Source organism: Alligator mississippiensis, chromosome 4, assembly GCF_030867095.1.
Source record: "Alligator mississippiensis isolate rAllMis1 chromosome 4, rAllMis1, whole genome shotgun sequence".
NCBI classification, from domain to species: Eukaryota; Metazoa; Chordata; order Crocodylia; family Alligatoridae; genus Alligator; species Alligator mississippiensis.
In genome coordinates this window covers 151,846,921-151,872,621 of record NC_081827.1, presented here as the reverse complement: position 1 = coordinate 151,872,621, position 25,701 = coordinate 151,846,921, and the positions used below count along the sequence as shown (strand labels likewise).

Below are 25,701 nucleotides of genomic sequence, written 5' to 3'. Positions count from 1 at the left end.
GTTTCTTATAGCTAATGAGATCTAGTCTGGAGAAGTCAGGATGAGGAATAGGAAGAAGTAAGGACAGGTGATCACTTGAGAGGCACTGATAACTATAAAATATGAGATTAATATTGTTTCTCTATTTCTCTCTCTGGATTTGCTGAAGGGAAGAGCCTTAGGCTAGGAACATGTTACATTTGTCCCTGGACAGCTGTCTGTCCTGGGGCAGAAAGTCCTAGGATTAGCATATACAGGCAGTCCTTGACTTACGACTGTTGACAAATGACACTTAGGACCTTTGTAAATTACAATACTGTTTTGACTTTAGGATGCTGGACACATCTGCTGGGGCAGGGCAGGGCAAAGCCACGTCTTGTCCAGGAGGTGTGGGGAGGCAAGGGCAGTTCCGGCTGCTTGTCTGGAGGCAGTGCAGTGGCTCCATTCTGCCCTGGCTGGGCAAGCAGCAAGAAGGCATAGCTCCTGCTTCCAGCACCTTCCGCCACCCACCTGGAGCACAGCCCGGTGCAACCCCGGCCCTGCCTATCCCAAAAAGATCTGGGGGCACGTGCCTTCCCCCCACCCCCCTCCACATCCTCCTGGACTAGCAGTGGGAGTAGTGGCGAGAGCCTTTCTGAAGGGCAATTTTTCCTCAGTTACATGATTTATATTAGTATAAGTGTGTAAATTTTTACCCCAGAACTCAATTTTCACTCCACAGTGAAGTCAAATTAGTTCTCTCTGGGCATGTCTACGCATGCTATTAGCATGCAGCAATAAACTTTGGTACATATTGTGCCAGATTCATTGCTCTGGGGTGCACTATTTGAACGTGTGCCCGGGACCGTAGCATGTCAAGCTGGGTAAAAGCAGTCCCTGTTGGCAGAAGGCCCGGGGGGGGTCAGCCTGCCAGGCTGGGGCTGCTCCTTCCAGCTCAACGTGCTGTGGAGGGGCTGGCTGAAGCAAGAGGGTGCTTCAATGTGGGGCTAGCTGGCAGGCAGACCCTGCACTAAAGCAACTTTGCACCCCAGTCAGCCAGGTCAGTGTCTACATGTACGCTGCTGCACATGAAAAAAATCCGCAGCATGATATTAATTGTATTTACAAGTACTACACTGCTACAAAGTTAATTAGTTTCCTGCGGCCTAATAGGGCTGATCGTGTAGACTTGAGATATTTACTGTGGAGCTAATTAGTGTACTCTTCAGTAAACTACACACAGTAAATGTGTAGATGCACCCAGTAAATATGTTGTATGTCCACATCCTAAAAGACAATTAACACAGGTAGAGAAATACCTTTATGGGGGGGGGCGGGCATAGTTTAAGTACCCAAGTAGAATAAAATGGACGCCAGGATATTGTTTTGACAAAGTAATTTTTATAGTAGTATTTTACTTTTTGGGATTAACAGCCAGTACATCCCAAAATACAAAACTTCCAGGTTAACATGATGAAACTTATTTATGATAATGACAGAAGACAGAAACAAATCACAATATGATAAATCATATAGGAAATCAAAATGAGTGTTGAAGTGAGGGTAATAACATGACAATTCATGGATTACACACATACGCAAAAGGCACTGCAATGACAGAACTCATGGCCCTGTAGACAGGATGGGTGAGTTTGCAGCTGTAATTTACAATTTCCTCAGCTAGTTCACTGATCACCAAATACTGTCTGCACTGAGCAGACTGAGATAGGAACCTCTCACCCTCTCTCTGCAGGGGGTGAAATTGGTTTAACTGTTTCCAGAGACTGAAGACTACTTTCAGCATGCAGTCCAGCAGTGACACAGAACTTTACTCAAACTCATCAGCCAACCAAAGCTGCGCTATTACCATTAGAATGTATTATTTCTTAGTGCTACCATGATCCCATCCTGCCCTGAAAACCTGTCCCTAAGGAGGAGAAGTTGAAGAGATCACTGTTACCTGCTGAAAGGCTCTGCACTTATGAAACTGAGCTTAGACCTTGGAAAATCTGGAGTCTTCTTACAGAGGTCCCCAATGAAATACTGCTACTCTTCTCCTGCCCCTCTGCATGATAGATGCTATGTCTTTGTAACAGGCATTATTGCTTTATTTATTGAAAACTGTTATTTGTCTTCTGCTTTTCACATATTACACCTGAATTTATCACAACTTGGGATTTGGAGATGCAGGAACTGGTCCCAGCCATTTCTCTCCTGTTGAGACAAACAAGCATAAAACATTAAATGTTAATGTGCAGAGAGTCTAGCATGAAGAGCAGCACTGCCTGCAGCTAGATGATTCTGTACCTGCTTTTCTCGGAAAAAAATAGCTGTGATGTTACATTAATATTGTCATTGGGACACAGACCTTTTATAGCTGGTTTACTAGATTAAGCTAGCACAGGTATGCATCAAAGAATGAAAGGACAGCTAAATAATTCTGTACTTTACAAGGTCTCCAAGCTCTAGTCATGATATAGACTCTGTAATCAAACCTTGTACCCTCAGCTAATTTCCTCAAAGACAATGTTGAAATGGCATGATAACTACAGTTGGGCAAAATACTTTTTTCTCAATCTCGCAAGCATTTTTTATATTTTTACCATTTCACATTTCTGAAAAGCCAGGGCTTGGGGCGGGGGGATAGGAAGAAGAGGTGAGTTTGACGCTTAGGATACTTATCTGGTTCAAGTTCCTACTTTGTCCGATTTGGAGCAAGCACTTGATACAAGGCCCCCCCCCACCCCCATCCCAAGGTGCATGTCCTACTCATCAAGACTACTGGCAAAAATGGAATAACTCATCACTCTAATTTTGACCACAGTTAATATCATGGACCCAAGAAACCCTTCCAGACAAAAGTTGTGTTAAACTCAGAATCATAGAGAAGTAGGGCTGGGAGAGACCTCTAGAGTACATTCCTGGAAACAGCTTTTGTTGAGTCAGACCGACAGTTTCTCCTGACAATTTTTTGATTAATTTTTCAACCATTTCCCCTCGCATAATTGATATCCCTCTCCTCACATGCTGCCAAATATGAAGTGAAATTTCTATTTCTTTTTCTCTAACTAATCTAACAGTTGATAACATTGTCATCAGCACCTCCCCGTTTTTTATTAAAAAGTACAGTATAGTGAAATTGGAGAAGGGAGAAATTCCCAGGGTACAAATTTGCCCTCCAATTTTACAGCTCTACACACTCAACATTCTTAACAATCACTGTACTTGCTCTCCTCTGCAGACCCGATGAAGAATATCTTGCATTTGAAAGCTCGTCTAACTTTATCCCAGCAATGCACTTGGTCCAATAAAGGTATCACCCACAGAAATTCTTGTCTTTTGTATAATTCTTGGATCATCACAGCAACAAACTCATTAACATTACCACATTGTGGTATATATTTCTATCAGGCTTAAAATGAATATAACAATAAGGCTAGAAATAGACTTTGCATTTGTCCCTGGACAAGTTGTACCCGGGCCTGTTTTAGAACAGAAATATCCTGGGGTTGGCCTGTACACACATCAGCCTTCCAATCAGGGTTTAGTGAGCAGCTGAATGGATAGCTGCTTCCAGCCATTGGTTCAATGATGTAATCCCAGGATAACTTTTCACATGCACTTTGTGATATCCCAGGATAACCTATTAGTACTTTGTATCTTGTGAACCATTTTTAGGATTTATTCCAGGACAAAAGACTTGGATGAAGGATTTCACTTTGTCCCAGACAAAATGATTTATCCTGGGACAAAAGGAACATCTGTCTGTAGCCTGTTACACCCTGAATTAAAAAATCTAATGGTTTTCCTAGCCTTATAGCAAAAATTTAAAGTTCACTATTCTCCTTTTTGTGACAGCTTTTTAAATATTTGAAAACTACCATCATGTCCCCCTTAAACTTCTTTTCTCCAAACTAAATGTATCTAGATCTTTTCTGTTAATGCAGCCAGAATTTGCATTTACTTTTTTGTGATTGCATCACACTGTTGCCTCACACTGAGTTTGCGATACTGCCTTGAGTGGAGGCTGGACTAGATGACCTTGTGAAGTCCCTTCCAGCCTTGGTTTCCTATGATCCTGTGATTCCCAGATCCTTTTTAAGAGCACTACTGCCTAGCCAATTATCCCACCTTCTGCATTTGTACGTTTAGCATTTGTTTTTCTTCATTAAGTGTAGCACCTGACTTTTGTCTCTGTTAAATTTCATTTTGTTGTTTAGTGGCCAAATCTTCAATGTATTAAGATCTTATTGAACTCTACTCCTATGTTCAAAAGTGCTTGGAGCTTCTACCAGTTTTATGTTGCCATCTGTAAACTTGAGCAGGAAGGTCTCTATTTCTACATCCAGGACATTAATAAAAATGTTAAACAGCATTGGATCCAGAACAGACCTCTTGCAGCAGCTTGGCAGTCTGCCAGCTCAAGGAGCCTGGGGGGCAGACTTAACTCAAGGGGCCTGGGAGCAGTCTGCAGGCTGGTAAGGACTACAGCTCAGCTAAAGAAAGTGAAATATGATTGCAGGCTGCCTACAAGGACTGGGACAACTGATCCAGATAATAAGCTTGTCCACAGAAAGAAGGCTCCTGGGGAAAAGAGCCAGGGAGAGAGACACTCTGCGGCAAGGAACTGCAGTGGGAGAGTTAGGCTTCTAGAGAGAGGAGCTTGGGACAGGAGGACAGTTGGGAAACAGAGCTGAGCAACTGAGAAGCTGGGAGCCAAGAGGGAGAGAGTTGATGGGTCAGCAGAGCAGTGCTGGGAGACCCTGCCTGGAGTGCTTTTCTCTTGGAAGTTGGCCAGAAACTGTGAGTCCGTCAGAGACTGTGTGTGGCCTATGTTGTGTTGACTCTTGTTAGGAGGGAGATTGCCCTGGAGGAGTAAGGGCAATTACCAGAGGCTGTGAGCCTGTAAGAAGAGAATGAAAGACTGTGTGTGGAGCTAGCTTCCCTGCACCTGCTACACCCCTGAAGAACCCTACCATCAATCTCCTGCTTTCCTGGCAGTGACCCATTTGTAGTCACTTCTTGCTGCTGACATTCAGCTAATTTTGTACTGTAACTGTAATTCTATTAAGCACATTTTGCTACCATATTTACTTGAATACAAGATGATTTTCCCCCTAATCAATGTGGTAGGAGAGGAGAGGAGAGGGAAGAAGCCTTATCTTAGATTTGAGTACCAGCCCAGGACAGGTGGCAGCTACAGCCCTGGCTTCAGGCCTGGGGCTGAAGTTGGAGCTGAGCCACCCCCTGCCCTGGGCTGGGGTGGCTTATGTGGCTGGGAAAGGGCCCCATGGCTGGGGAAGTTGGATGGGGGAGACTTTGCAGGGGGTGCGTGTGGGACAACACAGTGCGTGGCTGGGGAGGGAGTGCAGGGCAACTACGAAGCTTGCCCCACTATTCTCCCCTAGCCACTTGCCCCCCTTCAATTATTTTTAGCTCTGGCTTTGGCTCTGCCCCTCACCCTGATGCCTAGCTGGGCTGGGTTGGGGATGGCACCACTGACTTGCCTGGAACTGAAGTCAAGCCACCACAGAAGGTAAGCGGTGGAGGGGGAGGGGTGTGGGGGCAAGTGGCCAGAAGGGGGCATATGGCAAGGGAGAGAGGCAGCAGGAAGTCAGGCACAGGTATGGGAAAGGCAGGGTGGCAGGCATGAGGCAGCAGGGGAGTAGGCACAGGCATAAGGGGCAAGGGGCGTGGAATTGGACAGAAAGTGTCGAGGGGGCAGGCACTGGGGATGGGGGGGTACAGGAGCCAGGCACAGGCAAGGTGGGGCCAAGGTGTGGAGGGTCAGGCAGTGGAACAAAGGGTAGGAGTTTGGCTGCCTGCTCTCTGGCTGACATTTTTTCCACCCAGGAGTGGTGGGGCGACGGACTTTAGATGACCTTCCAAAAATTACATTCCTTATGTGGAAAATTGTAACAAATTTATAATTTTCCATGTATAGAATCTAAATACTCGGGGGGGGGGGGAGGGGAGATGGATGGGTTGTCTTAAATTTGAAGTTGTGTTGGATTGGGTAAATAGGGTAGTTTGCTTACAAGGTCACGTGGGACTGTATCAAAAATCCCACATTCATTATGCCTACTGAATTTCTTTCATCCACCAAACTGGTTACTCAAGCAAAGAAGGAAATAAAGTTCATTTGACAGATTTGTTCTTATCAAATGTACATTGGTTGCCCTCTCTCTTGCAATTCTTGGCACAATCTCTTCAATATTTTTGTATTAATAGTCTACCAGAAATAATATAATCATTGATGATCCTTGGATGATAGACTGATGCAATTCTTCAAGTGGGAAGAAAATTCTTAGTCTCAGACGCTTTCACTTTTTCCCCATTATATAACCGATTACAGCAGGTAGCTAATTGTTAAAATACACACCTAAAACAGAACTCAGCAGCTCTAGGCGATCAGAACCAAAGAAGAGTTGAGGTTCACCATTAAGATGGATCACAACAGTTGGCATCCCGAATGCCTAATGCCATCATGAAAACAAAACAGGGAGAGTCACAAAGAGAATGAGCCAAATGAATGTAACACCAATTTGTACTGCAAATTCTCCAATGAAAAACTGCTTTTCCTTCCCTCCCTTCCATTTTTTATCTTCATTTTCCTCAATCTCAAACCTAGGCTTTATGCACAAAGCTTGAGCCATACAGAACCTCCAAAGCACCACCTTCCCTTGCTAGTAAGCAAACCAGTCAAACCAGACTTCTATACATAGCAGTAGAGTGCTCTGGCCCCAGGCATGGGCTTTGAACTCCTTAGCACTCCCACCTGTTAACACCCATTTGGAATTGGGCAGGAATCAAACCTGTGTTTCCTAAATAGGATCACAGAAACTAACTCTGGGGTACTGAGTCAGTTTCCAGAACATGAATTTAGAAGGTAAACTAAGAGAAAGGGATAGAACCATTTGTATTTTGTCATCATCCCCTTCATCCTCTCTCACCTTATATATTACAGAGAAAGCATCCACAGTTCTAACACTTTGCAGCAATAGGAGGTTCTCACCCCATATTTTAGTGCCTCTTCTGTTACCTCCTTTAAGCGATTCTTTACTTCAGGGGACAGTATCATTTCTAGTAGCTGCTGGGCCAGCTCTGAGGACAGCCCAGCCTTCCTTGCAGCCTGGAGAGACAGAGAGAAATGTGAATCAGGGCATCAACCACTTTCATGCTAGTGACACAATAAACAAGTGCATCTTCAGTCTTGATTGCTTGAAGGTTTATTACTGAAAAATAACAAAATACTCCTCTTAAATAATTTTCTGGCAGGATGTTTAGGGCCTCGCTCACACTTGTTGATTATACCAAGGCACTTTTTAATAGATTTTTGAATGGAAAGCAGAATAGATATCAACTTCCCAGGTTCAATATTTCCAGGCTTTTTTGCGCAGCTTTTACATGGAGAGGAAAAAAAGGGAAAGGGAGAACTTAGTCTAAGTGAAACATTTTCAACCACAAAAGGCAGAGGAAAAGTGGAATAAGAAGAATTGTAAGGCGTCTAGGCAGAAATAGAAGGAGCATGGCAAACATATAAAGAATGGAATTCAGAGTGATACTATGATAGAAATGGTAATTTACTGAAAGCTGCTGGGGTAAGCTTCATTACTGGAAGGTTGGTAGAAATGGGTAGCTCAGCCCCCAGCTCCATCAATATACCTCTCAACTTTTGAATTTGCTAATGTGTGATATCAGGTATCTAAACAGGCAAATAAAGTGTCCTAGAGATCATCTATGTTGTATGATATCACACCAAAATTTGCAGATTAGTTTTTTTTCTAAAGGATGCTGTTTCCTTGCCTGAATGAAAAGGATCAGTCCTTTTTAAAGAAAACAGAACAACAAGTTCCATCACATATAAAGGGCCAGATTCTTGCTCACCTATAAATGCACCTCAGTACCATTGGGCAATTCTACTGCAGCCTTTGTAAGTCCTTGAAAGTCCATTAATTACTTTACTTCTGGAACACAGTGGACTGAACATTTGGTAGACAAAATTAGAATACTACACATCTATGATCCTGAGTTCCATTTGTGGTCCTGGAGGAAGTACAGTATAGGGACTAGAGACAGAACTACACAAAACTCATATACTTGGAATATAGATTCTGAATGATAGCATAACCACATGACTAAGCTGTGGGTCAGCCAGATTAGAAAATTTACTTCTACTGCTAACACTGCCTGACAGATGTGTACAATCCTTCTGCTAATTTGTTTGTAAAATTAAGATGGAGAATAATACCTGATTAATCTTTTATGCCAAAGTCTTAATTTGGGGTCATCTGATATAAATGGTGGCCTTCAGGTAACCTTAAACACAAGCTTAAAGGACCAACTGATAACTAACTCTGATTCACAACTCAGAAAACAAGACTGGAAGACACCTTCCAGTCCATTGAGTCCTCATCATATACATGATGTCCTCATCATATACATCATGTAATCTCTTTTATAAACCTATTCATTTTAAAGATAGTTAGGGTATTTGCTCCCAGTCTTCCTACTGGAAGGTTGTTTAATGAACCCCATGGTTCTAAGGGCTGGGAGGCCTATTCGAATTTATTCAGAGACAGATTACACCCATTTGTTCTTGTGCCATCACTATCCTCAAATTTAAGGAGTTGTTCTCCCTCCCTGGAATTTATACCTACTCTCCTCCCAACCCTAGTCCATCCCAACATAATTACTAACAACAAGTTTATCACTCCAAAGTCTTTACTTTGCTAAGCTGAAGCCAAGCTCTTTAACCTCCTCTCATTTGATCAGAGGAATGGAGAGCTTATTGTCCATGAATGCAAGGATACAGAATACACTGATGACATTCTAAGGCAGTACAAAACTGGGAGAGATTGAAAACTCTTTAGAACAGCAGTAGGCAACCTCTTCCATCTATGGGCTAGAACAACACACCCTGGGTCAAATGCAGGTGGGAGGGAGCCTGCTAGGACCCAGTTGCCACCATTGCTGCTTTTCTGAAGCAGCACAGGGAGAGCTCCTGCAGCTAGCACTTCTCTCTGTGGCAGCATGAAAAGAGTGTCCACAGCTGAAGCCTTTGCTGCTAAATGTTGCTGAAATCCCATGTCCACAGGCCTGATCCAGACTGTGGGCAGTAGGCTGCCAACATGCCAACCAGCTCTGTAACAGAGAAGTCACATCTTGTCACATGGCCAGAGAGCAGTAGAAAGCTCACAGATAAACAGAAGAGGACAGAATGCAAAGCAGAGTGGAACAGCAGCTGAAGGACAGCCAGCATAGTTCATTGTACAAATGCAAGCATGTTAACATTACTACACAGTAACTTATTGCACTAATAAATAAACTGCTGCTTAATCCAACAGGAATAAAACCACTACAGGATTTTGCTGGTTACATAATTCTTTTAATGCTACAATCTGGATTACAATAGCGTAAATTGCCAAGATTTCGGGAAGCTTTGGGCTGTGTGTTTTTGTAGCATGGCACAGCCTAGTTTCACACAAGCAACTGAACAAGACACAACATGAAACTGTCAGCCTGTCTTGCTGAATAAAGGTGGACAGCCACAGATTTTCAAGGAATGGCTAACCTAGGCATGGGTATTATGTTCATTTTTTGAATTTCTGTGGACTCTTGTACTTTATCTTTAAAGTAACGGCATGACTGGAAACTTTGTGCAAACCCTTTTTTGCAACCATAAATGTTTAACCACACCTATCAGGCACCTCTTGAAGACAGAAACTATAAACCAGAAATTTTGCTGAGATTCTGAAAAAGAATGTGTTTAAGAGATCTCATTGGACATGGGATCTTGCCTTTAAATAGACCGTGAGTTCCAGCAATTAGAAAATACTAGGGAGGAAGATTTCTATCTAAAGACAGAAACAGCTATGTTCTGACTCCAGAGATGGAACCATTTGGAGACTGTGTGGCTAGGCCCCATGACAGCAATTTGGTGAGTAGCAAAATGGGACCACCCAGCCAAATGCTGTCAACATTTTTTTTTCTCAGATACAGCTAGAGAACTGAAAAATAGAAGAAAAAGGAGAAAAGTATGTACAATTTTAGAGCAATTTAAAAGAACAGCATAAATGAGAATAGAATCTAGATATACCAGCACTACCACTGAATGCTTCAGCTTCTAAATCACAGTTTATTTTAGTTAGAAACCTTCTATAGAAACAAACAAACAAAAGAAACCTCAAAACCTTCCCCTCTCTCTGGTGAGCTATTAAATGTGGCTTATGTTTTTCCCCTCCTAGTGTTAACAAAATGCAATGAAAAGGGTTCCCACTGTCCATTCTAGGACATCCTCCTAGGGAAATTAACCCAAAAATGTATAGCGGCATAAATATTCACCTAAGCTTTATAAAGAAAAAAAAAGCTCCAACCAGAGTGTCTTGGGAAATCATGTCCAAGGTCTTCATAACTCCATGTGATCATCTAACAAATGAAAGCAGAAGCAATAGTGACAGCAAGAAACTTACATCCAAAATACTGTCTGGCTGGGTGATATCTTCATCCTAACGAGAGGAAGAAAGCAAATAGTTAAATGAATAACTAGTCTGTTAGGAATAACTAACTGTTAATGAATAACTAGTCTGAAAGTGCACTTGAATCTGTTTCAGCTTAAGAAAAAGGGAATCAGAAAAAAAATAACCCCCACCCTAAAGGTAGGGATCTTGCTGGCGAATCACCCACATGAAAGAAAAAGGGTTACCATAACTCAAATTGGAAGCAGATTATGAGCTCTTTGCAATGGGTTCCTGGTAAAGCAACCATGCACCAGAAGAAAGGGCAATTGAATCGGCATGAAAATATAGCACTTCCCTTGGAGCAATCCTTGAGCCACTATAGTCTTAAGCTTCCTGCTGTGACATTTCCAAGTGCTTTCTGTCTGTACTCTGTGTTTGACTGAGGGCACGTGTGGAGCAAGAAGATGGGAAAAGGTGCTGGATGTGGAGCTTGTAGAGTACTTACACGGGACCAGATGCGCATCCATAGCTCTCTCGACATAGGCTCTAGAAATTGTGGTTGTATCATATCAACAGCTGTGAGAAAGCGCATGGCAGAAAGGCTGCCTGGGTTTGATAGGGAGACAAAGACACATACACTGAGAAGATGAACAGGATCAGCAGTGACTACTGAAATTTGCATTAGTGTTATACCAGGACAGGGTGATCACTTTGGCATTTCCTGGGAATGTACCTCAAGAGCATAGAAGGTAACCTATGAAGGTTTTGACCATGTTAGAGGGTCACCTCTACATGTGATTTCCCTAAGACTGTCCAACACAGCTAGCTCTTCAAGTCTACAGTAGGGCTTAGTAGGGATAGAGCTGAGTGAGATTTACTTGGGATACTCAAGAGAATGTCTTTAGCCAATATGGGCCACACTAATTTCTGACACAGATGGGAGTGTAATGGACACTTTATCTGGGTCCAAAACAACAGGCCAAACTTTTAAGACTGGCTTGCAATTTTGGTTGCCTCCATTAAGATCTCAAATAGAAACAAGTGAGACCTGATTCTCAAAGTTCCAGCAGCTTCATCTGATTTCCATCAGAGCTGTGGGTCCCCTGGCACCTCTGAAAAATCAAGCACTGGCTCATTAACAGCTGCATAGGACACTGCAGATTTTAAATTCTGTGTAAGGGCTAAGAGGTAGGTGCACTTCCTAACCTAAGCACACATTTTGCCAGTTATACACATATATGAAGGGAACAGTTTAGGAGGTTTTAATTCTTGTTCTGTCCTGATTCTCCCTGATGTATTTATTAGTTCTCGACAAATTAGAACACCTGTACATGGAAACTGCTTTGCCTTTTAAGTTGTTATCTTTTCTTGTTTGTTTTCCTGTTTTGTAAGTTATTCTGTTCACTTACTGTAAGCTGCCTCCGTAGGGAAGGGCAGCAGATGAATCGACTGAATAATCAATAAATAACCGAACCACCTTTTAAAAGAAGCATTATAACAAACATACATCACATTTGCCATTATGAATTTTTTGGTTGAATAATATTATGAGTTAACATCTGAGATGTTCAGGATTTGCAAATATTTCTTAGGAATTTCTGCTGGCTGTCCAAATGGTCAAAAGTAATAAGACCCTATGAACAGCAGGGACTGGAGCCCAGTTCTTCTAGCTGCAAACAAATAGGATATTTCTAAACTCAGCTCTGTGCCTCATGTAGTTCAGTTCACCATCAGCTTCTACATTTGCTTGTGGGTATTACTCCAGTTGTACCTTGTCATTCCCTAGAGCCAGGGCTTCAGTTTTAATTAGCAGCCTCTCCTAAGATGTTCAGTTTATATTAAACTAGGCACTGGCTTCCACAGCAGTCAGAAACGTGGGAAGACGATAAGGATTATCAACTCATCTTAACCTAGAGCATCAAGGAATATATGAAACTAGACTTCCACCACTGTAACGTCACCCACTGGCCCAGATGCCTCCTTTACTCACCTTTTTTCACCATACTTTCAAAGAAATCCTTGGGAATCTGGAGCGGGACTTGATAATACTTTGCCATCCTCTTTATGTCTTTCATCATGTACTCCCCACGTTTGGGCAACATAGCTGGGGCCTGATTACCTTTTTAGGAGGGAAATTTCAAATGGGAGATTCCAATTAAAACTTCAATTAGACTTATTAGGTCTGATCAAGCACAGGCTAGCATAACTCAAGGTGAGGTTTTATGTTCATCTAAGAAAACAGACGTAACTTTGCTCCTTTTCATTTTGCCTGCATTAGTAAACTTTCAGATACAAGCCTAAACGAATATACCCAGCTGTAAATCAAGACAGCAATGTCTACCCAGGGTGTTGTACTGGTTTGACTATCTGTTTTTAATACTCAGTGGTTGCAACTCTTGTGAATAGTCAGGCCCAGAGAACAGAGCACTGCATCAAAGAGGAAGGATTCTGAGGTTCAGATGATACAGTTACAAGGGATAACTGTGGTATCTGTAACATAGGATACAGGCTTTCCTTGTATTGTTTTGTGTCTGGCCTAGAGCAGTTCAGAAAAAACAGGCAGATGTACTGTAAAGTGATTATTACTCCAAATTGAAAGGTGGGAAACCAAGACACAGAGGGCATGGGGTATGTCAACATGGCAGTCACTGGCTAGCTCAGGAATTGGAAACAGTTTGGCTGTGACCGTATAGAACTTGGAACAAAGTTATTCTCTTTCTTGAAATAGTTCTGCAGCCTGTGCTGATCCGTAGGTTGCCACAATTATACTGTTATTGGGACCCCAGATAGTCAACTTAAAGGCAGTTCAATTATGTCTACACTGTTCTGCACTTATTGGGAGAAGCTATGTACTGTTTCACAGCGTGTCCTGCCAATGTGGGAATGCTCCTCTAATAGCACAACTTCTTGCAAAACAGTGATTGGCTAGAGCAGTGGTTTGCAACCTTTTTTTGGCCACATACCCCTTTACTAGCAAGATATTGCTGCACATACCTCCTACACATTCATTCCTTAGGAAGACTGTTGACAGTAACATCAATGCATTGCAATGCCATTATTCATCATGCATTGACCAATCCAAAGTTCCAGTGCCATTACTGAAATTTAGAAACATACCCCTCAGTAAAGGGCAATGTATCCCAGTTTGAAAATCGCTGAGCTAGAGCATCTAGATGGTCTCTCTGTAATGCCCACCTGTCTCCTTCATTATACCTCCAAGGACAGCAGGACGCAAATGTAGATCAATGTTCCAAATGTGCTGGTAGCGACATAGTGCCTGCAATGGGAAAAGAAGCAGCAATTAATAATGCTTTGTACGTCAAAGAAAGCCATGGATCCAGGGCTGAACAAGAAACCGCTCAATGAACCAAACGCATCTAGCAGATAAAACCTTATCTAGAGCTGCCTGAGAATATTAAGAATCTCTCCTGGAATCTGATCTTCATGCTGGGAATACTTTAGGGAAGTTTATTATTCCAGGTCAAGAGATCCAGGGTTTGAAGTGCTGAACAGCCCAGGCCATCAGTGAAATTTACTCCAGTGGTGCCCATGGAGGTCAGTGCAGTGCTAGGTTGGATAAAAATAACACAAAATCAAGCAGGAATGATACTTTCAGACCCTTAAGATGGGGACCTCCAGTGGAGATGCACGTGAACATTTCCCTATGACCTGTCCCTCCCATGTGGACCAGTTATCTTCCCCAACTGCCTAAAGGAGGTTTCTTTTTTGGTCTCATAATATTAGAAACAACTTGTGTTACATATCAGTGAAGAAAAACACTGATGAATAATTATAAATTACAAGAGCCAGTGCTGAGGGAAAAAGAGAATCGTACTGGAGTCCTAGACTTGTGTCAAATATCATAGGGACCACTGAATCACACAATGGGTGCATCTACATGAGATGCTAACTGCACAGTAGCTTAATAACAGTGTGCAGTAGCATGCTGAGCAAAATCCATTCTATCATGCTACTGCACACTAAATTTTAGGTGATTGTGCAGTTAGCATCAATAAAAAAACATGCGCTAGTGTTACTGACAGTAGTGCAAGTTACTGTGCCTTTAGTACTTGGTTATCAAAGTACTAAACTTCATGTGCAGTAACTGTGGCACATTAATGAACGTGTAGACACACCTAGTATTTCCCATATTCCACAAAATAAGCCAGTGCAGATCTCTAATTCTGCTTGAGTATATGCCATTCAAACCTATAGGACACTGAAAAATGTAAGGTTTTCTTCATGAATGAACTTGTCCTCATGACCTTTTACATAGCCATTTCTCTTTGGAGCATAAAAAGATGCAATATATCAGATTAACTTATTTTTTATTAAAACAGTCTTTGTTTTCCTTTAAAGGGCCTGGCATGTAAATGAGATTCAGCTCCTCTGGCCTTCTCTGCAAAGAGATCCTCTCCCTATTGCTGCTCTAATCTGTTCCCACCAGTATGAGATTAAGATACAGATGTGATAGGGCCAGCCCCTGGAACTGAGAGACGGAAACAAGATTTCAATTCCCTCTTAAAAATAAGACTAACTTTACTCCCTAAGCTGAGTGGAACTTTTATTTTAGCAGCTGGGATGCAACACAAGGCTCATTTTTTCCTCAGGAGTTTGCCTGGAGGGTATATATATTTTTCTCATTTAAAAAATCATTCATTGTGCTACATTTTTTCATGCATCCTGGAATTTGATAACATGATTTTAAACATTTACTAGCATGCAAGATGCTTCATACTTTTGCATCCTTGTCCACTATTGACACCACCCTGAGTTTCTTTCAGTCCATGACCACATTCTGACTGCTGTGCTCTCACTGGTATCAAAATGGCTGACTGAAACAGAAGAGAGGAAGGGAGCAACGTGCCAAACTCCTGTGAAGCTTTTTTTTTTTCCTTCCTCTCCGTGTCACAAAAAAGAGGGAAGGCTAAGAGCTGGCATTTTCTGAGGGGTGCCTTGAGACTAAAAAAGGTTGAGAACCACTGGCCCAGGGAGTGGGAGTCTGTGTGGGCAACAGATAAGATTAGTCTGCAGGTGCTCTCTGGATCCAGGAATAGAAATCACGGGAAGTCATAGACAAGTCCCTCATGACAAATTTTACCTGTCAACCTGCTGGCTTTGAACTACCATGGCCAGAGTGGTCCCTGCTAAGCAGGCTTGGGACAGGTCAAGGCCCCTGTGCAGCCAACCTTCACCTCTGGGGCCAACGCCGGATTCAGTCACAAGCTAAGCAAGCTACAGCTTAGGGCCTCACATGAGGGGCCTCTAAGCATCAGCTGCTGGACTGGATGTGACTGCGGCCTGGCAAACTATGGCCCCACAGAGCCAGGCAGAAAGGCTGCGACTCCTCCCACAGGGCCCACAGCAGCAGCGGTTGGGGTTTGGGCCACCCCCTGCCTGGGGGGGTGGAAGTAACTTTACCTGTGTTTCGGCTGTAAATACTGGCCGCCGGGCCCTGCAGTTGGTTAGGCTGCAGCCACTTGCAGCCTGGGCCGTGGCACAGAGAGTTTGGGAACCCAGAGCTCAGGGCCCCACCATCACCATCCAGCCTGGCTGGGGCCTCAGCACTAACCCACTAGGCACTGGAGAGGCGCAAACAATGCCACGCATCCAGGAGCATCTCCTCTACCAACTAAGAGGTGGATTAATAACTCTGAATTTAGGGAACGAGGAAGCTATTGCTTGGCTTCCCACATTTGGAGTCGCTAAATACATTTAAATAAATAAAATTAGCCTATGGCCGCAGACTGCATTCATTTGACCTTGATCGAAAGTCCTGCACGTGACAGCAACACCAGGTGCACCCTGCCAGGCCAAACACGCACACGGGGGGATTTTTATAGGGATGATTTTCCCAATCACGGGAAAAAAAACCCGGGGCTGGGTCGCGCCAGCCTCTCGTCACGGGAAGCAGCAGCAGCGCGGGGAAGACAGCCCAGGCCCGGGGGCAGCGCCCACCTCGAAGGCGAGCCAGGAGTAGGGCGACACCACGTCGTAGAACAGCTGCACCCGCCGCACCACCGCCATTGCTCCGCTCCGCCTCGCCTCGCCTCGCCTCTTCTCACGCACTTCCGGGACGGCCCCGGCCCCACCTTCCGGTGGCGTTCGGCCCCGCCCCCTGCCGCACATGGGAGCCTGCCCGGCCCCGCTCTCTAGCGCACATGGGGGCCCGGCCCTCGCCTTCGCCGCGCTGGGGCACCCTCGGGACGATGCTGGCTGGTGGTGGCTAGACGGCGTTAGGTGTCGCTGCAGCTTCCCAGGGCCCCTTCCCGAGCACTGTGGCTCAGACCTCCTTGTCTGCCGCACTCGCGTCTCTCCACTTCAGCTCTGCCCCAGCTCCCAGGCAGCGGCTTCGCGGGAAGCGGCTTTGCCAGCCGAGCTGCGCCACGCGCAAACACGGAGGCTGCTAAGCCCAGGGGAGGCGGCCCCGCATGGGCGGCAGAGTGCGGCACTCGAAGACGTGTTGCCTCTGGGTGGATGGTGGGGAAGGGGCCACAACAGGGACCAGGCCGGCCTCTTTGTGGCTCCTCTGCCATCTGCCCCTGGCACACCAAGGTCTTCAAGTTGAGGTTGCAAAACGTTGCCAACCCCTGAGCTAAGCTGACCTGTGATGATGAGTCTGTTGCTCGGGGTGCGGGGAAACCTGGGGGCTTGGAAACAGAATCTGAATCCTTAATGTAGTGAGCAGAGCTCAGAAATGATTTCCTGCTAAGGGCCCTCTTGAAGGCTCAGGACAATCTTAACCTGGCAGCGTGCATCTGTGTCCAAGAAGGTAGTTTTCCTGAACCGCACCACAGGACAACTGCTCTTCTGGCGTGGTTCAGCACCCACCGAGGTGCAGCGGCTTTAAGCTCAGTTTATGGGAATGGGAGTCTCCTCCCTTGCTTGTTCCCAGGGCCTCATGGCTGAGGGCACACAAAACTCGGGAGCATCTGAACCTCAAGCCTCTGGGCTTAGGCCTGCAAGTAGGACGCCCGTCAAAGGTTTTGGAAACATCTGAAGCCCCAGGTGTGGATGGAGGATATTTGCCAGTAGTAGGGCCCCTTACAGTTCTGGATACAGACTGGACCATGGGTATAGATGGCTATACCCTGTACAGGAGGGATTGTGTAGAGAAAAGGGGCGGGGGGGGGGGGTAGCTCTCTATGTTAAGGAAAGCTACACGTCCCTGCAAGCCGATATTGGTGACCAGCGTGGACGGCTGGAGACCCTCTGGGTTAAAATCTGTGGGGAACACGGCACAGGGGACACAATGGTGGGAGTCTATTACAGACCTCCCACCCGAAGTCCTGAGCTTGACCAGGAGTTTGCCCAGGAACTGGCTGAGGCTGCATGCTCCAGGACTATGGTTGTCATGGGTGACTTCAATTACCCGGACATCTCATGGGAGGATTGCTCAGCAAAATGTGAGCGGTCGCAGAGCTTCCTCTTGTGCATGGATGACCTCTACCTGACTCAAGAAGTCTATGGGCCAATGAGAGGCAAAGCGCTGCTCGACCTGGTGCTGGCTACTGGGGACGACCTAGTCGGCGACCTAGTGATTGATGGGAAGCTGGGTGACAGCGACCACAAGCTGATCACCTTCACCATCCGCCGAAAAGCTGGCAAATCAGCAACACAGAAGTCCTTGACTTCAGGAAAGCTGACTTTGACAAGCTCAGGAGGCTTGTCAGTGAGGCCCTAAGGGACCATGACCACAGGGAGAGGGGAGTTCAAGAAGAGTGGTTGCTCCTCAAGGGAGCGATCCTCAATGCACAAGCTAAGTCTATTCCATCTCAGAGGAAAGGCAGCAAGAGGGCACAGCAGCCCCCCTGGCTCTCCAGGGACCTAGCAGACCTCCTGAGGCTAAAAAGAAAGGCCTACAAAGGATGGAGGATGGGAGTCACCTCCAAGGAGGATTATTCTGCACTGGTCTGGTCCTGTAGGGAGCAGACCAGGAAAGCCAAGGCTGCAACTGAACTCCAGCTAGCTTTGAGCATCAAGGACAATAAAAAGTCCTTTTTCAGATATGTGGGGAGCCGGAGGAAAAGCAGGGGCAACGTTGGACCCCTGCTGAACCAGATGGGGCAACTGACAACTGACGCTCAGGAAAAAGCCAACCTATTAAATAGGTACTTTGCACTGGTCTTTCATCAGTCCCATGGGACGCCCATGCCCGCTACGGGACAGGGAAGTCCGGATGAGGGTGATCCCCTGCCCTCCATTGATGCTGACTTTGTGAAGGAACATCTTGAGAAGCTGGATACCTTCAAGTCAGCCGGCCCTGACAATCTTCACCCCAGGGTACTCAAGGTGCTGGCGAGCATCATAGCCCAGCCTCTAGCGCGGATCTTTGAAAACTCTTGGCACTCTGGTGACTGGAAGACTGGAAGAAGGCCAATGTGGTGCCTGTCTTCAAGATAGGGAGGAAAGTGGATCCGGCTAACTATAGGCCCATTAGCCTGACTTCTATCCCGGGGAAGGTCTTAGAAAAGTTTATCAAAGAGGCCATCCTTAATGGACTGGCCATCGCCAACATCTTAAGGGATAGCCAGCATGGGTTTGTTGCGGGTAGGTCTTGCTTGACCAATCTCATTTCCTTCTATGACCAGGTGACCTATCACCTGGACAAGGGAGAAGAGACTGATGTTATATATCTTGACTTCAAAAAAGCCTTTGACCTGGTTTCCCATAATTACCTCTTAGAGAAACTGGCCAATTGTCGCCTTGGGTCCTCCACAATCCACTGGCTGGAAAACTGGCTCCAGGGTTGGACCCAGAGGGTAGTAATTGATGGAAGTCACTCATCATGGTGTCCTGTGACCAGTGGTGTCCCCCAAGGCTCTGTCCTTGGACCCATACTGTTCAACATCTTCATTAATGATGTGGACACTGGAGTCAGAAGTGGACTGGCCAAGTTTGCTGATGACACCAAACTTTGGGGGAAAGCATCCACACCAGAAGACAGGCGGGTGATCCAGGCTGACCTGGACAGGCTCAGCAAGTGGGCGGACGAGAATCTGATGGTGTTCAACGCCGATAAATGCAAGGTTCTCCACCTTGGGAAGAAAAACCCGCAGCATCCTTATAGGCTCGGCAGTGCTATGTTGGCTAACACTATGCAAGAAAGAGACTTGGGGGTCATCATTGACCACAAGATGAACATGAGCCTGCAGTGCGATGCTGCGGCTAGTAAAGCGACCAAAACGCTGGCTTGCATCCATAGATGCTTCTCAAGCAAATCCCGGGACGTCATTCTCCCCTTGTACTCGGCCTTAGTGAGGCTGCAGCTGGAGTACTGCGTCCAGTTTTGGGCTCCACAATTCAAAAAGGATGTGGAGAAGCTTGAGAGAGTCCAGAGAAGAGCCACGCGCATGATCAGAGGTCAGGGAAGCAGACCCTACGATGACAGGCTTAGAGCCCTGGGGCTCTTTAGCCTGGAAAAGCGCAGGCTCAGGGGTGATCTGATGGCCACCTATAAGTTTATTGGGGTGACCACCAATATCTGGGGGAACGTTTGTTCACCAGAGCGCCCCAAGGGGTGACGACTAGGTCGAATGGTCATAAACTACTACAAGACCATTTCAGGCTGGACATAAGGAAGAATTTCTTTACTGTCCGAGCCCCCAAGGTCTGGAACAGTCTGCCACCGGAGGTGGTTCAAGCGCCCACATTGAACACCTTCAAGAGCAAACTGGATGCTCATCTTGCTGGAATCCTATGAACCCAGCTGACTTCCTGCCCTTTGGGCAGGGGGCTGGACTTGATGATCTTCCGAGGTCCCTTCCAGCCCTAATGTCTATGAAATACTTGGATTTGGAATTAGTTTTGGCTAATTTGGCTGGAGATACAAATTAAATAATTTTTTTTTCTACTAATGGCCTTATTCAAGAAACCCCATGTCATTGAAATCAGAGAAAAGAAAATCAGAAAGTCAGACGGGATCTACAGTTTCTTTTACAATTGTTCAGAGAACCTTTGTTACTAAATTATATTGCAAATTGGGGGTGCTTAATGACCAAAGAGGCATCTGTTGTATTATGTGAAATACCAGGAATACATGAGTAATATGTACACTTACATCAGGGGTGTCCAACCTTTTTGAATGTGGGGCTGGACCATGAACTTTTTATCACCCAGTGGGCTGGCGAGCCATATTCAAAGACGTCACAGGAAGTGGTATCATATCAGGAAGTGATGTCACGTGACCTTTGACACCAATGAAGTTGCAGGGGTTGACATGGTGCTGGTTGACATAGCATGCATGCCTGGGTTGACAGAGCTACAGGAGCTGCTTGGCTACAACCGGCTTGACATGGTGCTGCAGCACCCGCCTGGGCAGAACCAGGTTGGCACCGGCTAGGAAAAGCAGCATGCAGCTGAAGCTGGCTTCCCATGTGCTGCTGGGGACAGGAGCTCTGTCCATGTGCTCCCGCGGGCCAGATAAAATGGCTTGGTGGGCCGCGGGCCATATGTTGGACAAGCCTGACTTACATCTTTGAAAACGTACGCAATTATGTCTGTCAGATTCTTATTGCATGGGCAACATTTATGTTCCATAATATGGAGGATCTTGGGTCAAATCTGAGACCTGGCTTTATACAAGTATTGGTGAAGTGGCCTTTTCCATGGAAATACTTAATTTCATGATGGTCAAATCATAACATTTTAGAAGTTTAACAAGTCCATACAAAAATACACATTCAGAGTCCCCAGGTTGTGTGTGTCCAACCTGAAGCTATTTCGGGAAGCTAATTTAGGATGGGGCTTCCAAGCATTATTAATACGATGTTTACAGCTTTTATGATTAAATCCTTTGGGAACACAGGATTCCATATAGACCAATTCTCATGCTGTCATTAGCTGTATCTTAGAGACATAAAAAAGGGCTCTTGGTTCTTAAAAAAACAGTTGGATAGGGCATGGGGCTTGACTTCTTTGAGTCACTCCTCATGTAAATTTTGGTCTAAGAATCATAGCACGCATTTTCAAGGACAGCACAAACATGGCAGAGCAGTAGAGCACCAGCCAGTAGAGGGAGAATGTTTGTGCTCATCAAATAAATGTAGGTAAGCTTGACACCATGTTAACCTTAGTCTTTTCTTGTCTAATAAAAAGAAAACATAAACAGCACATGTTATATTGTGGATGTGTGCTACATTCATATTACTGTGTTAAATAAGAAATATGCTTATTCAACAAGAAGAGGCAAATGGAAGATCTGGTAGTTGGGAGCAGGTTAATGGACTAGCTGGTCAAATGTTCTGCCTCTGGCTTTGGCCATTAGAAGCAACAGAGGACAGTAAACTTCTTATTTGTGGCCTGGTGTCCTTTGTCACCAGAAAGGGAAAGGTTCGTGTCCACTTTTGCATGAAAGTAAACACCCCAAAAACCCTTTAAAAAACACAAAAAATAAAGAAAGCATTCTTCTTTTAGTTTCTGTTGTAACATTCATCCTGTAACATATAAATACAGTCCTGGAAGGGCTGTCCTGGGCTATCAAATCCAGTCCTGGCATCTCAGAACTTATGCATACTACAGGACAATTCCTGGAGCCCTTAGACAAACAAAACTTCCAGAGACTCCAAGCAGTGTTTTGCCTGAATAAAAGTTTAATACTGACTGCAAGACTTTGAGCTCTATATTTTTTTTCGCTATCCATAGAAAGCTCTAGACATGGAGATACAATAAGCTGTAATGAAACATGATTGTGTATTGATGTTATTCTTGCCTGTAGTGCCACATACATGTAATTTAAAAATGATTTTTTCTCTATATTGTATCTGATTTATTTTCATGCTTTTAAGATTTTGCCAGTAAACTATCAAAAACTATTTTTGTTTTGAATTCCACATCTTTTAAATACAGAAAGGCCATTCCATCTCATTTGAATAGCAAAGGGTATCATTATTGTTGTGAATTAAAATCATTCCTTTTCTGAGGTGGGGATGATTCTGCCCTTAGCAAGGGTTTGCACTAGACCTCTTGAGGGCCCTTTCAACCCTATTAGTCTATGGTTCTTTTGATGGCCTTGAATGGACAACTCACTAGCAGCAACATCCAGCCATGCATGTGTTGGGTAAACTTTTATTTCTATGGACTTGACCGTAAGCCTTTTCTATCCCTGTATTTTTTTCTGTATCTTGTTTTGTAATACAAATGTTTCTAGAAGTATCTCAGTGATGGGCAAAAACAGTGATGGGGAAGCAATTAGGGTAAGTAAGCATTTGTATCCCTAACAACTGTAATCGATACTAAATAAGAAAAATGCATTGAACAGAAGGTGTTAAATATTAGAATGGAATTTGCCATTTTGTGGTAGATACTTCATTGGGACATCCACTGACATGACTTAAGTATGGTAGAAGGAAGCAAAAATAGAACAAGAAAAGATATGATTGAACGGTCTATTACTACAAAGTATAGAGGAGAAAAAGTCTGCCTCTTCTTTATATGTTGCTTCTGACTACAAACACGAGAGCCTTGCTACACTGCTATATTCAGAAAGGATCAGAGGGAACATACATTTTTCTAGCTCCTGGCTAGCCAATAGGATTGAGTGACTAAGGATTATTCTTAGTCTATCCTTAGAATTCAGAAAGTAAATTTTTTTAGAGGCATGGGACATTTCATAAACAGTGGTTGCGTCTACACAAGACATTGACTGCACAGTTGTTACTGTGCAGTCATTTGGTACGTGTATAAACAAGTACTAAATAGCTATGAAGTAACCTGAGTTACTGTGCAGTAGCGTTGACAAAGGCTTTTTTGTAATGCTGACTGTATAGTAGCCTGAGACTACTGTACTGTACTGGGCAAGACAGTCAGCAGTAATATTTAAATTTGGAGTAACTGTATACTTTTGTGGCATTGCTTCAGATATACAATGTGGTAAAAGAAAATACATGTAAATATAAGAGCATTCTTTATGAAGGATTAGTATACCTGAAATTTTACTCCCTAAGCTTAACTGAACTTGTTTTTTTTTGGTGGTTGGGATGTGACATAAGGCTCATTTTTTCCTCAGGAGTTTGCCTGGAGGGTATGACTTTTTTTTTTCATTTAAAAATCATTCATTGTGCTACATTTTTTAATGCATCCTGGGATTTGCTAACCAACATGCATTATTGATTTAAAAAATTTACTAGTATGCAAGATGCTTCATATTTTTGCCTCCTGATTCACTACTGACACCACCCTGAATTTCTTTCAGTCCATGACCACATTCTGACTGCTGTGCTCTCACTGGTATCAAAATTGCTGATTGAAATAGAAGAGAGGAAGGAAGCTGTATGCTGAACTCCTTCCAAAGTTTTTGTTTTCCCCTCCGAAATCCATTCAGTGGTTTTGCATGGTAATGCATTTCACTTTATATGTACTCCAACTATTGCAGAGAAAGCAGCATAGAAGACTGATGGGGAACCAAACTACTGTGACTGAATTCATCCTCCTGGGTCTCTCCAGTGGCCCAAAGGTGAAGCTTTTCCTTTTTGGGCTGATTTCTGTCATCTACGTCATCACTCTGACAGCGAATGTGATTATACTGGTGCTGATCTGGCTGGATTCCCGACTCCACACACCTATATATTTCTTCCTGAGGCACCTCTCCATTGTGGACATCTGTTATACATCCAGCACTGTCCCACAGATGTTGGCCAACCTTCTAAATTCAAGGAAAACCATCTCTTTTGCAGGGTGTGGTGTTCAGATATATCTATCTCTTCCTGGCTTTAGGTATTACGGAATGTGTTCTCCTAGCAGTCATGGCATATGACCGTTTTGTAGCAATATGTTATCCTCTGTCTTATACTCTCATCATGAACCGTAGGGTCTGTGTGGGGCTGACAGCAGTTTCTTGGACATGTGGTTTTCTTCTTGCCATGATCCATGCTGTCCAGACCTTGCAGATGCCATTTTGTGGCCCCAATGAGATTAATCACTTCTACTGTGATATCCTGGCACTTCTGAAATTAGTCTGTGCTGACACCCACCTCAATGAAATCATTGTGTTTGTGATTGGTGTTCTTATTCTCCTCTACCCTTTCGTCTTGATCCTAATCTCTTACGTCCGAATCCTAGGGGCCATCTTGAGGATTCACTCTGTTGAAGGACGGCGCAAAGCCTTTTCCACCTGTGCTTCCCACTTAACTGTAGTAGCACTATTCTATGGCAGTGCTATGTTCATGTACATGCGACCTGGGTCTACACGTTCTGCTGATCAGGACAAAATGGTTTCTCTATTCTATAGCATCATTACCCCCATGTTCAACCCCATGATATACAGTCTGAGGAATAAGGATGTGAAAGGGGCTTTGGTGAAAGTGCTGATGAACATCAAAGGGACGTAAACTAAAATTCCTGTTGAGTATTTGTTCTTTTACCCTGGTATGTATCCCAGGGTGGAACATGTCTGCCACTTCCTACTGTAAACTATGAACTTCCCCAGGTAATGTATTGTGAAATCTGCGGCCAATCTCTCTCCTTGTAAATGCAAAGTAGGGACAAAACTGACTCAGATCAGTTGGCTTAGTCAATGATATTCTGATGAATATAGGACTGCAGAAAATAATTTTCAAGGAGAAAGGAAATATACTAAACACCTTCGTCCAAATGCTGAACAAAAGGGACGGATTAATAATAGCCACAGAAATACCTGGCGACATCCATAGAGGGGGAGAAGAATGGATATGAAGGGAAAAAGTGTTTCTGTGTGTGTATACATACCTATACCTATACATATATGTGTATGTATAAATATACACACACAGATAGATAAATCTATCGACTGATCCACTATTTTAAAAAAATGGGATGAAATTAAAGGTTAAGTTTTATATCGGGCCTTACTTAAGTCCTCACTTTTGGGGGTGTAGGTATTCTGGCAAGAGAAATGGAGGTCAGTGTTTGATAATCAGTATGAGTTTAACGGTATATTCCTGTTAAACACCTAACTCAGGGGTGTCAAACATATGGACCAAGGCCTAGATCCAGCCCATGCCATCTAGCCTGTGGGGCTCTTAGAAGGGCCAGGGATATGAGGGCAAGTTGAGCAGAGTTGAGGTCCATCATCAATATCTGGAGTGTGGAAACCCACTGAGGACGTGCCACCACCGGGGATGAGCGACAGCTATGTTAACCTCCATGACTCCTTGATATCACTCACCCCTTAGCTACAGGTGTGTCCAGATCTAGCTTACAAGGAGCCCTGCACTCCAGATTTGGCTGGGGGACAGGGTGGGGCTGGGGCAAATCAGCTTGACACCCCTGACCTAACTAGATTAATGGGTTGAAATTGAAATATAGA

General features: G+C 44.3%; 1 protein-coding gene and 1 pseudogene across 3 annotated transcripts; one reads left to right on the top strand and one right to left on the bottom strand.

Annotated features, from left to right (window-relative positions):
* Positions 1-1,339: 1,339 nt before the first annotated feature.
* GSTK1 (glutathione S-transferase kappa 1) lies at positions 1,340-16,484 on the bottom strand. 3 transcript variants are annotated; one of them, XM_019481975.2, is made up of 8 exons: positions 16,377-16,484; positions 13,614-13,695; positions 12,409-12,537; positions 10,924-11,024; positions 10,431-10,466; positions 7,001-7,090; positions 6,341-6,434; positions 1,340-2,172 (listed from the first exon to the last, which is right to left on the bottom strand). In XM_019481975.2, the coding sequence occupies exons 1-8, from the start codon at positions 16,443-16,445 to the stop codon at positions 2,123-2,125; spliced, it is 651 nt and encodes a 216-aa protein (XP_019337520.1). In that variant the 5' UTR covers positions 16,446-16,484; the 3' UTR covers positions 1,340-2,122. The 3 variants fall into 3 exon arrangements, with proteins under 3 accessions (XP_019337520.1, XP_019337519.1, XP_006277895.1); XM_019481974.2 differs by having other exon boundaries at positions 6,974-7,090; positions 13,632-13,695; XM_006277833.4 differs by having other exon boundaries at positions 6,974-7,090; positions 16,377-16,483.
* A 7,319-nt stretch (positions 16,485-23,803) lies between these two features.
* On the top strand, positions 23,804-24,745 carry LOC106740230 (olfactory receptor 2A5-like; annotated as a pseudogene).
* Positions 24,746-25,701: the final 956 nt, after the last annotated feature.

Bases quoted from the DNA above. Each gene is read 5' to 3' on its own strand.
- GSTK1 (XM_006277833.4), bottom strand. From the start codon at position 16,445: ATGGCGGTGGTGCGGCGGGTGCAGCTGTTCTACGACGTGGTGTCGCCC. The intron at 12,538-13,613 runs GTGGGCATTACA...CCTCCTAAAAAG, and splicing joins AGGTATAATGAAGGAGACAG to GTAATCAGGCCCCAGCTATG. The intron at 11,025-12,408 runs GTGAGTAAAGGA...TATCAAACCCAG, and splicing joins TGAAAGTATGGTGAAAAAAG to GCAGCCTTTCTGCCATGCGC.